General features: G+C 32.2%; 2 protein-coding genes across 7 annotated transcripts in view; both read right to left on the minus strand.

Moving 5' to 3' along the window:
* LOC107856581 (universal stress protein A-like protein) overlaps window positions 1-10,808 on the minus strand; it is a 15,624-nt gene extending 4,816 nt beyond the window's left edge. The window contains exons 1-11 of one of the 6 annotated variants that reach the window (XR_007047059.1): window positions 10,654-10,808; window positions 8,496-8,785; window positions 8,333-8,396; window positions 8,162-8,245; window positions 7,998-8,066; window positions 7,856-7,918; window positions 7,708-7,767; window positions 7,422-7,515; window positions 3,419-3,510; window positions 2,452-2,570; window positions 1,525-2,027 (exon numbers count right to left, since the gene is read on the minus strand). Coding sequence is in view for 4 of the 6 variants with exons in the window: in XM_047399332.1 (XP_047255288.1) it covers window positions 1,686-1,989; window positions 2,452-2,570; window positions 3,419-3,510; window positions 4,204-4,408 (720 nt within the window). In the remaining 2 variants the exon portion in view is untranslated. Of the gene's footprint in view, window positions 1-1,263; window positions 2,028-2,451; window positions 2,571-3,418; window positions 3,511-4,203; window positions 6,034-7,421; window positions 7,621-7,707; window positions 7,768-7,855; window positions 7,919-7,997; window positions 8,067-8,161; window positions 8,246-8,332; window positions 8,397-8,495; window positions 8,786-10,653 lie in introns of those variants that run through there. The other 5 variants (XR_007047060.1, XM_047399334.1, XM_047399332.1 and 2 more) reach the window with 5 other exon arrangements.
* Window positions 10,809-15,087: 4,279 nt separating this feature from the next.
* LOC107848465 (aquaporin TIP4-1) lies at window positions 15,088-16,868 on the minus strand. The gene is made up of 3 exons (XM_016693237.2): window positions 16,508-16,868; window positions 15,958-16,199; window positions 15,088-15,769 (listed from the first exon to the last, which is right to left on the minus strand). Exons 1-3 carry the CDS (start codon window positions 16,632-16,634, stop codon window positions 15,395-15,397), a joined length of 744 nt encoding a protein of 247 aa, XP_016548723.1. The 5' UTR covers window positions 16,635-16,868; the 3' UTR covers window positions 15,088-15,394.
* Between the last annotated feature and the right edge of the window lie 211 nt (window positions 16,869-17,079).

The raw sequence follows: 17,079 nt of genomic DNA on the forward strand, positions 1-17,079 counted from the left end.
AATTATTTCGTTAAATACCCCTCTGTTAAATATTTGGCTCAAAAATACCCCTCCCCTTAACGAAATTAAATCATTTTGATTGAATTAAACCCTAACTTTAACTTTTTAACCCTAATACTTTAATTTTTTTTACATAAAAGTATTTTTTTAATCTTAAAAATAAGATAATGAAAAAAAGTATTTGAATTATAATATAAATTGGTTGAATTTGATTTAACAAATAAACATACATTTATTCTAAAAAAGTATTTTCACTTTACATCTTTTTAATCTTTAAAGAAATTAACAAAATATAAATTTAACCAAATATAAATTTTCACTTAAAGAAATTAACGAAATATAAATTAAATGATGAACTTTATATAAATTAACGAAATAATTGAAATAATTTAATTTCGTTAAGAGAGGTGTATTTTTTAACCAAATATTTAACAATGGGATATTTTTGGCCCATTTTAGATAATTTAGAGGTATTTTTGATCCTTTTTCGAATTTCGTTAGAGGGAGGAATATTTTTGAACCAAATATTTAACGGAGAGGTATTTTTGAACTAAAAATCTAACGAAGTATATTTTTGAGCTATTTCGAATAGTTCAGGTATATTTTTGAGCCTTTTCCGTTAAATTTATTATGTTCAAAGAATAATATGATAAAATTACCCTATTATTAGCTACTCCTTCCATCCCATTTTACCCGTCCAAAATTAGAATGGCACAGCTATTAAGAAAACAATGATCGGTAACATAATTTTATCATTTTACCCCTCTTAATTATGTCTTGTTATTAGTTTTAATATTGATGGATGACTAATACCAAAACACCATTTATATATATAAATGGTGTACTCTTAATGATACTCCTTTTTGCAACATTTTTCAAGAATACTAATAATGAGAAGTAATCAATTACACTAAGAGTATAATGGAAAAAAACAAATTGTCTTATCTTGATAAGTAAAAAAAGATAAGTAAAATGAAACATCAAATTAAAAAATTTAAAACGAATAAACTGAAACAGAGGGAGTATTTCTTAATTCCTGTGTTAATAGTAAAAACGGACAAATAAAAATAAACGAGAAAATACCAATTTTTGCTCAATGATTATACCTTTTCATGTACATTGTCTTGAATTCTAATAAACCTCTTTAATTAACCACAGATTATGTTGTTAGATTAAAAGATATCCCCACTCTTTAATAAAAAAAAAAATTATTATAATTTGTTCAAGTTAATGCTCAAATCAATTGAAAAAGAGTCAAATCAATGGTGTCATAAACATTTACTTTTGTATATATACATGTTATACAAACAAATTGTTCATAAAAAAGGGTGCAAGCCTAAAAATGAGAAGAAAGTCCACACATATACCATAAATTTAATTAATTATACACAATGTCTAAAAGCATTTCGTCTAATACGTCAACTTTGTTTATTATATTTGCAATATTACAAATTTATTTATTTTTTAAGGATGTTTTCCCGTAAATATCCTTCGCGTAAAATCAACTGACTTCATGGCATTTTCCTCACAACAAGAACAGGGCACTTGGCATTGTGAACACAATAGTTGCTAACACTTCCCAGAAATGCCCTGTTTCCATATCCAAATGAAAAAACATTATTATCCACAAAATAAAAAAGACAGCTCGGCATACTAAATTTTTCGTTGTGTGCTTTTGGTGAGTGTTAGCCCACTGTTCGGTTGGTGGACCTGGGGCCGGCGACATATGTGGGCACAAATCGATAGGCGGTGCTTTTGGTGAGTGTTAGCCCACTGTTCGGTGGGTGGACCTGGGGCCGGCGGCATATGTAGGCAATCGATAGGCGGCACCCCAGGAGCTGTGGAGTGGAAATGAGTGATTCGGTGGAGCCGCCTGGGCCATTTGAGTGGTCAATCCGATGAAACGATGAACGAGCCTTTTCAGTGAGTGTTAGCCCACGGTTCGGTGGATGGGTCCGGAGCCCAGCTCCAAAATCGACAGGCGATCCCCTGGGAGACACTGGAGAGGATGTGGGTGATCCGGCGGGCTGGCTCATTCAAATTTGCATCATAAAAAACACATTATAAAGAAAGTGCTCTCTACTAGAATCTTTTCTATGTTTCGTATAACGAAACCTAAACCCCTGGTTTAGGAAAACAAAGATTTTCTCTATGTCCAAAACTTTTTGGATCATAAAAAGCACATTATAAAGAAAGTGCTCTCTACTAGAATCTTTTCTATGTTTCCTATAATGAAACCTAAACCCCTGGTTTACGAAAACAAAGATTTTCTCTATGTCCAAAACTTAAACCTGAAAGCTCCGATTAAAGATTAGAAAAAACTATTTTCTCTCTTAGCGTTGCATGTAAGTTTATTTTAATCAATTTCTTCTTTTTGTCTATTGTACCGAGGATCTACGGTAACAATCTCTCCATCTCACGAAAATAGGCTATAAAAATGTGAAAACTGACCTATGTAGAGCACCCTTGTTATTACTACCAAGCACAAGCAAATCAGCATGAAGCTTCTCAGCTACTTCACATATAGTATCCTTGGGATCTCCCATTTGTGTCATAGTCTCAGCAACTATCTGCAAAAATCAATTTATCGTAAGTAAATTGCTCCCGCGTTGTTCAATCACGATAATAATTAGTATATCGTTCTTTGCTAAATGATCACTATATGAGGCAAACTAACTGATCGCGATTATATTTCATTATCGATCCAAGCCCCCTTCACGTGATCGTCCACGCTAATGTATACTAAATCACTATGTTTATAATACCAAATCACGGTATAATTAGTATATTGTTCTTTGATAAATGATCACTACGAGTTTGAAACTAGCTGAATCAAGTATCCCCTTTCTTCGTCAGGGAGACATGATTCGTGATCATATTTTATGATCGATCCAAGCACCCTTCACGTGATCGGAAACATTAATGTATACTAAATCACTATGTATACCAAATCATGGTATAATTAGTGTATCGTTTTTCCTTGACAGGGGGCATGAAATCATGATTATATTTTATCATCAATCCAATCCCCGTTCACGTGATCGTCCGCGTTAATGATCACTATGAGGCAAACTAACTGAATCAAGTATCCTCTTTCTTCGAGAGGAAGACATGATTCATGATTCTATTTTATCATCAATCCCATCCCCGTTCGCACAATAGTCTACGTTACTGTATACTCATATCATTCACGTGATCGTCTGCGTTAATGATCACTATAATGCAAACTAACTGAACCAAGAATCCTTTTTCTTCGTCCACGTTAATGTATACTCATCCCCATTCATGTAATCGTCCGCGTTAATCATCACTATGAGGCAAACTAAACTAACTGAATCAAGAATCCTCTTTCTTTGCCGACGTTTACGTATACTCATTCATGTGAAAATATATACAAGAGCTAATTGAATGTGTATACCTCATGTTCAGTGCAGAAATCCTTAGCTTTCTTGAGGAGAGCATTGGCTACTTTCTTTTGGTTTTGTTGTACACTTGCCATTAGTTGTGGAGCTGCCAAGGCAAAAAATGAAAGACACATTTTCAACAACAAAATAATAATAAATCAAAATCAATTGTAATGTATATTGAAAATTAAATAATGGTATTAGTAAATCAAAGAATGTCCTCATGTAAAATTTTGAATGTTTTAACGGCTCATATGCTTGGAAAATAAGTTATCCCATGGCGGCGAGATTGTTGTCCCACCCTCAATATGAAAATAACAATAACAACTAACACGCTGCTAGCTAACACAGGAAATAAGGTAACTACACGATAATATTATGAACTTTTCATTCGAAATAGTAGATATCACCAAAATATCACGACGAACAAGAAACACGCGTTAACAAATAATAGTATAAAAAACACAAAATATAAAAACATACAATAAGATGAAATAACACACTGCTAACTAATACAATAAACAATACAACTATAAGATAATACTATAATAAACTATCTATTCAAAATCATACACATCACCAAAATATCACAAACAAGAAACTCACGTTAACAAATAACAATATAACAAACACAAAATATAAAAAGCACGCAACAAAATGAAATAACACGTTGCTACCTAACACAGAAAATAAGATAGTGCTATAAACTATCTATTTTAAATCACACACCACCAAAACACCACGAACAAAAACTCCAAACGCGGACAAAGCAATAATAAATTATTAATTATGAACTTACATGCAACACCAAAAGAAGAAGCATAGATATATCCATAATCAGAAATTGGCTGTGCTGTGAATAACACAACTTCAGAATTCTGTAAAGATTCATAAAGATTTTCTAATGCCCATTTTAATGCATAAAAACTACATTCATTTTCATCAATAGCCACCATCACTTTCTTTTTCTTTTCTTCTCCAATATTTCTACCTCCTCCTTCCATTTTTTATTTAATATTTTTCTTCTGTTGGCTTGCTGAAATATAGTACATATTTAATTAAAAGATATGCTATCTATGTAGTCTTCTAGAATATACAATACTTATCTATAACTACTTCTCCGTCTCAAATTACCCGTCCCAAATTTTCTAATTTGATTTTTTATTTTACTCTTTTTTTCCATTAATAATTAATTACTCCTTGTTACTAGCATTAAATTATCAAATCTTGAAAAATGTTGCAAAAACTTTGATAATCCTAATTATCCATGCAAAAAGTGTTTAATATCAGCCATATAAAAACTCCATCAATATTAAAACTAACAACATGACACAATTAATAGGATCAAAATGATAAAGTTACATTATCAAATATTATTTTCTTAATAATTGTATCATCTCAATTTAAGACGGAGAAAATATATAACAAAAGATTTAAAAAATAATTTGATACACTTTTTAACTTTTAAATACTTATCTATTAGCATGTGAGAAAAAAATTCAAGTTTTTTCTTTTAAAAAGTAAGGTATATGAGAAAAGACAATATTTCGAAAAGGGTAAAAAAGACAAATATTTTGCATTATGCATGAATGAAATTAGAAAAAGGAAGAACTCAGAAGGATCTACACTTTCTAAAATATACAATACTTATCCATAAATCTATGGAAAAAGACAATCAAAAAAATATAAAATAATTGAGGTTGCCTAATTGCATTTGAATTATTGAAGTATTTTGTTACGTGGTGATTAGAGCTCTCTTTGTTGTCCACGTAAGGACAAACAATAATCCAAAATATTTTTTTTTTTCTTTTTTAGGAACAACATAAATCTCAACAGATTGAAATTTAAAAATTAATTAAAATTTTAATATTTTATATAATTATAAAATTTTTAATTTTAAATCTATCGAAATAGATAATTAACTTTTAATAAATATAATAAAAATATATTATTTTATAAAAAATAAATAATTAACTCTCAACAAATCTTTTTCAATTCAATTGAAGTTACAAGCTCCCAATATATCCATTCAATTCAATTGAAGTTACAAGCTCCACGTATATCCAACGAAAAAATATAATCAATTGAAATTTAACTTTTAACTTTGAAACAGTGAAAGTTTATGTAAATATAATAAGTTAAAAATAATTTGCTAGATTTCACTTTTTGATTATTTAGTTCATATAAAAATGTCAAAATTAGATTTAAGTTTGATTGGGAATGTTTTGGTATTTTTAAGAACTTTAGGGGTTCACCTAAGACTCGAAAAATAATTTAAAGGAAAAGATAATAGGCAAATAATTTTGCAAGTGGTGTATATATAAATATTAATTTATATATAAGCTAATCAAATATATTGCTTTGCACGTATAATTTACGTCAAGTCATATGTGAAATGTTAAAATATCTTCATCATCTTCTATGATATGAACTATCACAACAGTCATCACAGATGATAACAAAAGCAACAGATGGTAATAGAGATATCATAACAATGCGATTAAATCCTAACCTTAAGAAAAATCCTCAAAGCTCGATCACATGTTAATCTCTATTACTTGAAAAAATAAGAAATTATAATAGAACAGAAATTACTGTATTCGAGAATATTACAATAATATCATCAAACATAACCTTAACTCAAAATTTTTAAAATCTGACCAAACATTCATCTACAACATACACTTGAACATAACAAAAATTAAAACAAAATAATACGCTAATCAAAATATTAGAACAACACAATTAAATCTAATCTTTTGTAATTGTAGATGACACCTTTAAAGCTCATAAAAAAAAATATATAAAAATATCTCCGCCAGAAAATTTTACTTTGTGGATATTATTATATTATTGTAGAAAAAAAATTCTACAATACCTTCTACAAAAAAAAAAAAAAAAAAAACTATTTAAATACGAAAATTTTTTATTTTTTTGTTGCGAAATAAAAAAAAATGATATCAAATTAAAATATAAAAGATTTTAATTTTTATGTTGCGAAATGAAAAAAAATAATTATGATATCAAATTAATGAAAAAAAAAAATTCTCCAATACCTTTTCTTACAAAAAAGAATTATCTAAATATGAAAAGTTTTATTTTTATGTTGCGAAAAAAATTTAATTATGGTATCAAATTAATATTACAACACAACTTTAAGAAATTAAAATTTTTTTCCTCAAAAATCTAATAACGTTGTTTCCTTTTTTTTTTCCTTGAGAAATTAAAATAACTTGTTTGTTTTGGAACTTAATGATAATTATTGGTTTTTGTGTGTTTTTAAAAAAATTTCAAAGGATATTTTTCTATCGCTACATGTTATAGAAGTTCTTAATTTATATTATAATATAATAATATAATAAGAGGTGGAGCTAAAATTTCATGTAAGGGAATTCAATATTAAAAAAAAACTAAATCGAAGGAAATTCAACACCTACTATAACCACATAAAAAATAATTTTAATCATGTATAAATAGTATATTTTTTCATCGAAGAGAGTTTGGACAAACCCCCTAAAGAGAGCTGGCTCCGGCTCTAGATATAATAATTAAAGAAAAATAATAAAAAGATAATTCTTTTCTAAAGTAGATACTTTTAATGAAGGATAAAAAATAATTTTGCAAGTGGTGTACATATAAATATTAGATGCAAGGACCCGCGCCAACACGGCCCAATAATTCAAGTGAAAAACATACATGGATTTCATGGCAAATATTGAGAAGGTTCTAAAATTGCAAGGTAAAGTGATTTTGTAAGTGCTATAATCATGGTAAATGTGAAACCAACTGCAATCACAAATCATACAGTTCATGATAGTATAATGTAAGAACTCATTAGTGAGAAATAGCTTATAGATATTTAAGAGCGACCACCACACTATTCTCAAAAGGATCGGAGGAAAATATGAAGGTCAATTAATTTGGCAGAACAAATTCGCACAATAATCAAATCAGAAACTGAGAGGGTTCACATTCCACAAACCATTTAAAAGATAAGGTAAGATAACCAAAGTCAACCTAATGTAAGCAGCAATTTTCTTCGGCACGCAACAGCAAAGCCATTGCATAGCTTAGCTTCAAAATCTTTTCAAACAACCTGTGTTTGCCTGATCTGTAAGCTATCAAAAATTTGGTTAGACAGCCAACATTCACATGTAGATCTCTCTTCTGAAAAAAGGGTATCATATCCTCTTAAAACATCAGATTAACATATTACCTGTGCAAATTCGTTGCAACAGAGGGGATATAAGCTTACAGAAGAGCTAATCAATTAATGTAGTTTTAAATTTACAGCGAAGCTAACCTTTGTTTTTGTTACGTTTTACTCTTGGAGCACGGCACTGACGGCAAGGCAATAGTGCACCTAATATAAATCAAATTTCAATTAATATAGGAAAAAGAGTTTGGGTAATTTTAGAATTATGTGTAACATAGAAAATAAGCAGACGAACCTGTAGAGCCAGTAATTGTTGCTTCCGAGTTATGTTGTTTAGTGATTGTAGCTGACGTTGAGCCTGATATAGGTAGAGTTCTAATTAACAAGTAAATCCTTTTGTAAAGAATAACAATCAATAGTATATGCATATTACATACCTATTTCAAAAGTCAACAAGCAACCAACTATATTGTGCGCTTTGTTTGGCACAACTCGAGAGGTGCTGCCTAGTAGAACAAGAAGTAGAGTGTATTTAATATCATCGGAGCAGGATTAGGCGTAACAGTAAGGTAGCCTGCACTTATAGGTTAGTTCAACAAACCTGTTTCAGTTTGAGGTGACATGTCAGTGATAGCAATTGTTGCCTCGAGGTTATTGTGTTTAGTAGGTGTAGCTGATGTTGAACCTGATATAGAGAAAGTTGTAATTTGCACGGTATATCCTTTTTTAGGAAAGAGTAAATGTCAGTAGTATGTACGCGGTACATACCTACTTCGAAAGTCGAGAAGCAAGAAACTATTTCCTTTCCTTTGCCTGACACGATTCAGAAGGTGCAGCTATTAGAATAAGAAGAACGACGTATTTAATATCAGTACATCAAGACTACGCGTAGCCAGTAACAAAGCAACACGCATTTATACGTTAAGTTAACAAACCTGTTTCAGCAGGAGGCGGTATCTCATTAATGGTAATACCATGTTCTTCAATTAATCGAGGTCGAGCATTAGGTAGTGGAACAGGAGAATGAATCAGAAAGTTTTGATCGTTGGATTGTTGGTGTCTTGATCACTGTTGCAGCAGAAGAGCCTCTTTTTTATCGGGTGAGAGTTGTCTGAATAGGTTGTGCCGTCTTTTTTTGATAGCGCAGGCTTTATCTGTTGAGTATTGCTGACTTTTTTTCTGCAAAGAAGAAGCTGTAGAAGTGATCTTTTCACGCGCAGGCATACTGCAAAATAACAAGAATTTTATATCAGATAATTACCTTATGTCACAGAAGCATTTCAAGGTAACTGCAAGCGAAAAAACCTGAGGAGATAACATAACGGCAAGCTAGCAAATTAATATTAACCATTTGTAGCGGCGCAGATGATAAGACCAACAACCTTTGCAGTTGGAGTAAATTACTGTACTATATTTTGGCGCTTTCCAGAAAGAGCTTTACTTGATTATATTTGTGACTGGCAAATGTCTTAACTTTTAGCCTTAACTAGGTCAAGACTCTGCCGCTCTTGGCAAGTTGGCTGGGCTTTGAACACCTCCAACTTGAGGGGGGTGTCAACATTAGTTAAGTCAATTAATTCTCTGTAGTAAACTATTAGTGTAGTTGTTCAAATTAGTTGGTTAGATGTCACGGCCTGTACAGCTAAGCACCTAAAGTAAGTCGGTTAAATGATTAGATATTTCTTCTATATTCTCCTATGTGTACTATCTTTCATGTCGAAACAAAGCTGAGTATTCTGTCTCTCCAATTCTCAGAAATTATTTTCTTAGCTTTGCCTGTGTATGCATTTCCTAGCAATCTTCATCCCGCATGATTAACATTAAAAAAAATAACATAACAGCATAAAGGAGGGAAGCACCGAAATGTAAGTGTTATTAAGGCAATATAGGCTCCAAATGCCAAATATTTCTAGCTCTATGATATCCTAACTGCAGAGGGGGATCTAGTTAGGTTAACATCACAAATTTCAAACCATGTTTATTCAAATTAGATCCATATATCCAAGTTTTCAACTCTCCAGCTGCATCACCTTATCAGGATGCGCAGTGCAAAGTTTCTCGTCTATCATTATTTAAAGTATTAATTTTCAAATGACACCTAATTATTTCGATCTCGGATATTTCTTGTCACCTCTCTAAGCCTACAGAAATGGAAACACACACCTACCTCAGCAAGAATATTTTCTAGTTCAACAATATAATGTACCTACATGAGGAATAAAATTAAACCAATGCAACCCTACAATATCTAACCATCATAGATACAAGTGAATATACATGGTTGAAATAGTAGTGTGCCGATCCCAGAACAAATGTACTTTGTTTCATTTTAAGTGGCACTACTTCCTTATTAGCTTGTTCCAAAAAGAATGAGACCTTTCTTTATTTAAAAATAATTTAAACTTTAGTTTTCCATTTTCATGGTTCTACAGCTCCCAGAAATAGTCATGAAGTTTAAAACCACAAGTTTCAAAACTCAAAACTCTTTCTTTCTTTCTTACACTCCATCTAGAATCAAACTCTACCACATAAAATGGAATGAAGAGAGAACCAGCTTATCCCTGACCTTAGAAAAGAATATTTCAAATAAGCATCAATTTCCCATTCCACAAAATAGGCTATTCTAATTTGATGCCTAAATTACTTAATAATGAGGAGAACAATCTTTTTGGTCATCCTAAATTACAAAGTCAAAATCACAATAGTAATAATATACTCCTCCCATGTTGGCTCATGGAAATATTGTGGCCGCTGCTATTTCTTCACTCATACCAAAAAAAATTGAAATCCAAACATGCAGCTTCGTTGGAGCATTTTAACAAACAGTTAGACAGCAAAAGTGACATAAATAATGAATTTGCAAAAGTATGATGCTGATGCTTCTTTTTTTCGAAAGCATCAAACCATAAAACGAAACGGAAAATAAAAGAGATACCCCACAATTTGTTTTCCCCTAAATTAGACCCACCGAATAAGCTGAAATTGAACTCACAGGAATCATAAGTAGGCACATAAAAAGAATTCCAACTCTAAACATCTGAAACAAAAGCAGACTAATCAACACAGAGAGAACCGGAAAATATACATACATACCTGGAAACAGAGAAGCAGAGGCCAGAAGATGAGAAAGAAACAATGTAAGCTGTTGAAAATGGAGAAGAGGAGCCCAGAAGATGAAAAGAAACAATGTAAGCTGTTGTGTATAGAAAACAAGGTAGGCACGTGTATTGCTATGGAAATGCCACAAAGAAAAACTAAGTTAAAAGACTACAATACCTTAGCTGACGCATGCAAAGACTAAAATATCCATGAGTTTAAATCATGAAAATAGTTCCTCACAACCCTGAGGGGTAGCTCGGCTGGTAAAGGCTTGAGATAAAGTCCTTCTGATCGCCAGTTCGAGCTTTAGCAGGACCACTGGAAGCATTACAAATCGGTTACGTCTCCAGGGCCCCGTTGAAACTAACCGTGGTGGATCCACCTTGAAACAACGAGACCCGATGAATATAGCTAGTCAGGTTCGCAAAGCGACACCCGAAAATCACGAAAAAAAAAAAAAGCTCCTCACAAAAATTTACGGAGAGGTTGAAGTTACAACAGATTCTGATTCTTTTTTGGTCTCGCATATAACATAAGCTTTGATTAATTTATTTTTTTTACTAATTAGTATTTTTTACGATTCAGGGGAATGGAGAGGTAGATGAGGATGTCTCTCACCGTATTGGGGTAGGTTGGATGAAATGGATGCTCGCTTCGGGAATTTTATACGATAAGAAGGTGCCTCCAAGGTTAAAGGCAAATTCTATAGAGTAGCAGTCCGTCCTCCTATGTTGTATGGAGCAGAGTGTTGGCCGATGAAGAATTCTCATATTCAAAAGTTGAAGGTGGCGGAAATGAGAATGTTGCGTTGGATGTGTGGATTCACAAGGGCGGACAAGGTTAGGGATGAAATTATTCGGGAGAAGATGGGAGTGGCTTCAGTAGAGGATAAAATGCGGAAAGTGAGGTTGAGATGGTTTGGTCATGTAATGAGAAGGGACACGGATGCCCCAGTTCGTAGGTGTGAGAGGTTGACTTTGGAAGGTTTCAAGCGGGGTAGGGATAGATCGAAGAAATACTGGAGAAAAGTGATTAGACGTGACATGGAGCAGTTACAGCTGATTGAGGACATAACCCTGGATAGGAAGATACGAAGGAAAAATATTAGGATAGAGAGCTAAGGGTGTGGTTGAGTTATAGTCAATAGGTAGGGGAATTGTGGTGTCCTTTGTTTGGCAATCTACTTTTTTGTGGATGTCGTATCGATGTTATTTTATTATATTTTATGCTTTTGATGTTTTTGTATACTGTCTTTTATCTTGAGTCGGAGGTCTATCGAAAATAGCCTCTCTACCTTGTTAGAGATAGTGGTATGGACTGCGTACACTCTACACTCCCCAAATCCCACTACGTGAGAATATAGTGGGTTTGTTGTTGTTGTACTAATTAGCATTTGTCAAAAGTTCTTTTTATGATAATAACTCCAAAATTTTGCAATATGGTACACAATATTGATAAAGCTTTACCTATTAAAAAAGAAAATATTTCAAGTTAACGTCTTTAACCTATGAAACATATTTCAAGATAGTGAACCTGTTTAATGACTTGACCACAAGTCACATCGATAAGCGACAATAGTTCTTCCCAACGATTTTTTTTCAAGTTCGAGTCATTTTTATAAGAAATTATTACAAAGGAAAAAGAAGAAGCTATGTAATACAAACAGGGCAGCCCGGTGCATTAAAGCTACCGCTATGTGCGGTGTTCGGGGAAGGGTCCCACCATAAGGGTGTATCATACGCAGCCTTACCTTGCATTTCTGCCAAAGGCTGTTTCCAAGGCTTGAACCCATGACCTCCTGGTCACATGACAGCAACTTTACCAGTTACTCCAAGGCTTCCCTTCACGTGCATTACAACATGACGAAAGTATAACACATGTATACATGAGATACACTATTTTGCTTGCTATATTCGTATATCAGATACAAGTAAATTATTCCTCAATATATCGATGAAGCATCTTCAAGTACCCTGCCATAACACACAACATTGAACTCAATTTGCATAGACATCAAACATATTAAATTAAAAGGCACAAACGCGCCATTTAACTTGGCTTTCATTGACATTTATGTTGTCGGTGTACAAGTAGACACTTAAAACTTGTAAAAGGTTGAACGAGTAGCAACGTACCATAAGAACCTGGACGTTATTGCCAATTCCTTCGTCTTTCAGCTCCTCAACCGTAGCTTTAGCTATTTGAATTTCTTTAGCTTCCTCCCTCGACTGATCAATAGCACTCTCTAATGATGAAACGTTGTCGACTTGTACTGGCGAAGTAGTGACGATGTTGTCGTTGATTTCTTTTAACTCTACACTGGGAACAAACAGTTGTGAGACATTAAGTCTCCTCAAAATCGAACTAGCACTACACCGGTGTTTTCGTATAGTTAGGTGTGATTAATTACCTAAAGCATGAATCTTTACGAGAAGAAGAAGGCAAAGAAAAACGTTCAAACCTATAAATCTACACCTCGAAGGTGCTAAAGCGGGTTCATCCAAATATCAATATTTTCAGCAAGTCAACGGATAGAATAAATAGTTTCATTAATGATATTTTGAGAAGCTTACTCAGAAATCTTCTAAATTGACTAGGATCAACAAGAAGCCAACAATTATATTTACATCTACAAAAATTCACACTAGCTACTTGCATGGTGAACTGGTTAAGCATGTTGTTTTGTTACTAAGTTCACTAGCTCTTACTAGTTTAAATTTGGTAGCTTTTTGAATTAGGGTCAATGTAAAATTTGATGTTTTTTCACGGTTGTTTGTGAATTGGTCTTGGTAAGATTACTACAAAATGAATAAAAGTTTTTTATATATTGAAAAAAATATGACAAATTTATTAATTAACCAAATATTAATTACCTTATTGTTTTCAACTTGGGTTAATGTGTCTAAATTTCAATAGTAATATATTGAAGAATTATATCAGGTGGAGCTTAAATATTTTACAATAGCAAATCGATGTACTAAAGTTTTCACAATGTACGAGGGTTCGAGGATGGCCAGACCATAAAGATCTAGGGTAAGTTGTTGCGTACAATAAAACATTCTCCTATATAACAGTTTTAACTTTTTATTATTTATTAAGATGATTTCACATTCAATTAATAAGATTCTACTTGAAGTAGTATTTATATCTATATCTATAATCTATATCTATATCTATATATATAATATATTAAAAGTGTGAACACCATTAGAAAAGTGATTTGAACTTTTTGCCCTTCACTATAAGATCGTGCAATAGACAAAATCGTTTGTTTTTGCTATTTTTTTCGATTAATTATTTTTTAATTATAATCCTAATATTTTTTTTTACCTATTTATAAAAGGTAACAACTCCTAATTGAACTATAGTTTTCAAATACATAAGTATAAATATTTAATTATTTTTCTATATTTAGATATTTAATTAATTTAAAAACCCAAACGATATATCATTAAAGGACACTTTTAAGTTCTATCAATTCTAGGAACCCTCCAATGCTAGGAACCCTCCACTTTTTAACTTATTATAAAATTTTAAAAGATATAATAAGAGGAAAATTCTATTATTTTAAAAATCAATTTTCAACAACTTCTATTCTATTAGGGATAGGAACACCCACGTTCTTATAATAACATCTACAACATAAATTTAGATGGCTGAGATATTCTTATAACTATTTTTTCGATGAGCTCGAGGGGTGTATTTATAATCGTAAAAAGATTATAATTAATCATATTATTCTAGTACCTCGATTATTATATTGTTTTGTTGTACTTTATGTTCTATTCAAGTCTATATTATTGGTAATAAATGTTTGATCGGACTTTGAGGAATTTTTTGTGTTAAGATTAGATTTAATAGTAACGTTCGCCATGATCGAGCTTTGAGGAATTTTGTTTGTAAAGGTTAGAGTTTAATCGTATTGTCCAAATACCTCGATTATTATATTATACTGTTGTAGTTTACAGATGGTAGATGAATGTTTGATCGGTCTTTGAAGAATTTTTATGTAAATGTTAGGTTTAATCAAATTATTTTATTATAGTTTCTGATCTATTACTATCTATTTTTTTTTATTATTATTATTATTTATTATTTGATAATACATGTCATAGAAGACGATCAAGATACTGATACGTCACGCATGTCTTGAAGCATAAAGCTGCCTATATTTGATCTTCATATCGATTAATGATTTGACATGAAGTACATGTGCAACGCACATACACTTGACTAGTATATATATATATATATATATATATACCAATAATTTTTTTTACAAAACCATTAACCCAATAACAATAAATCAATAACATTTTTATCGGTCAGTTTGATTTTTGCACACCCCTAATTTTATCTAGTTATGAAAAAAAAATTCTTCACAAATCAGTTAAACTTTTAGATAAAGTCATTTTGCTTGTACAAAAGTTGGTGCACAATTTCAAAGAAAGTGTTATTAAATACAATTATATAAAGTTATACTAATAAGGAAACATAGATAATACAACAACCGCAACAAATCCAGCGTATTCCCACATAATGGGGTCTGGGGGTTAAGATGTACGCAGTTCATACCACTACCTCCGGAGAAGTAGAAAGACTGTTTCCGATAGACCCCCGGCTCAAGACAAGCAGAAACATAAATAATACAATCACAAATAATACAAGTCTCGTAGACTTGGAAAGCTACTCCAAGACTACACAATAGGCAGAGAGAGACCCTTTGATACAACAGCTAGAAAGCCTCTTGAGTTGAAAGTGGAACATGAGACCCAACAATGAAAAAGGTTTCACAGATAAAGCCAGCAAACCCACCACCAATCAAGGGCCCAATCCAGTAAACCCAGTGGTCAGTCCAAATTCCACTAACAAAAGCTGGCCCAAATGACCTTGCAGGGTTCATTGAAGCTCCTGAAAAGGGCCCTCCAGCCATGATGTTGGCCCCAACAACAAGCCCAGTAATAAGTGGGCCCATCCCTTCAACAATACCCTTTTTGGGGTCCACAAGGGTAGTATAGACAGTGAACAACAAAGAAAAGGTTAAAATCATCTCCATAATTAACCCTTGTCCATAGCTCACTCCATTTGCTAGTGTGTGAACAGGTGTAATCTGCAAAAATACAAATATGGTTTTACTTTTATTTTTAATTTGTTTGAAGGAGAATGTTTTTACTTTTTGCAACTCCTTAATATCCAACTTTTCACGCGGCATATTCAAAAGAGTCAAAAACTCATTTACTTTTTTGAAACTCCGTATCAAATGAATAAATTGAATCGATGAGAATATAACTAACTAACCAGTCCACCAGTTATGTAGTTGAGCAAAGCACAAGCAGCAACAGAAGCCAATAACTGGTCAATCCAGTAGAGGATTGACCTAAAGACAGTGATATGACCACCCAAACAAAGGCCAAGTGTAACAGCAGGGTTGAGGTGCCCACCAGAAATTCTGAAACCAGCAGATATTGTAACAGCCACCACCAGTGCATGAGCCATCGCCACAAAAAATAAGCTCACCAGTGGATCTCCATTTAGCTTATCTGTTTGTTTGAGTTCAACAAAACCATTTGCTTCACACTTTCAAATATACAACATCTAATTTTGTACCTAACAAGGTACTAATAATACACAAGACTAATACATTCATTGTTCTTTTAATTCACTCTACCAAACGACCCCTTAGTGCACGCACTAAGCAAGAGATTCGGAGAAGGATCGGATCACATGCAAGATTCTCATCTTTAATTCTTTTGGAATCTGCTGATTCTAGATCCAAATCTTAAAAGTACACGGAATTATCCAGTAATGAAAAAGAAGCATATATAAAAAAAAAATTGATGCAACTTACTGGCAGCCATGGCAGATCCAACACCAGCAAAAACGAAGAGAAAAGTACAAATGAACTCAACAATGAGGGCTTGGATGCAATCGGGTTGAATAGCCTCACGGCTACTTCCAACAGCAATCTTCGCCATTTGCCCTTTAATTAATTCTGATCAAATGAAAAGCTAATTAACAACTATACAAGAAATGAAGAATGGCTATGTTTTTTTTTTTTTGGTTTTATAATTGGAGGAGGACCAACGTACAGGTATTTATAGACCCAAAATTCAGAAATAGCATACTTTATCTCCTTAATTATATAAGTTTCATAGCATCTGTTTCATAATTATATAATATAACAAGTTGTATTTTATATTTTTACAAACTGTTGCTACAAAAATACAAATACATATGATTTTTACCGTCCTTATGATCGATATGTATTTTTGCAAACTGTTGCTACAAAAATACAAATACATATGTTACAAAATGTAATTTGATAAAATTATTGTTATTTTTTTTTTGTAATTTAATACTTAAGTATGCTAATTTATGTATTTTTTCGTGATAAAATACCTATTGTTAAATAGACTTTAG

This window comes from Capsicum annuum, chromosome 11, assembly GCF_002878395.1.
Source record: "Capsicum annuum cultivar UCD-10X-F1 chromosome 11, UCD10Xv1.1, whole genome shotgun sequence".
NCBI classification, from domain to species: Eukaryota; Viridiplantae; Streptophyta; class Magnoliopsida; order Solanales; family Solanaceae; genus Capsicum; species Capsicum annuum.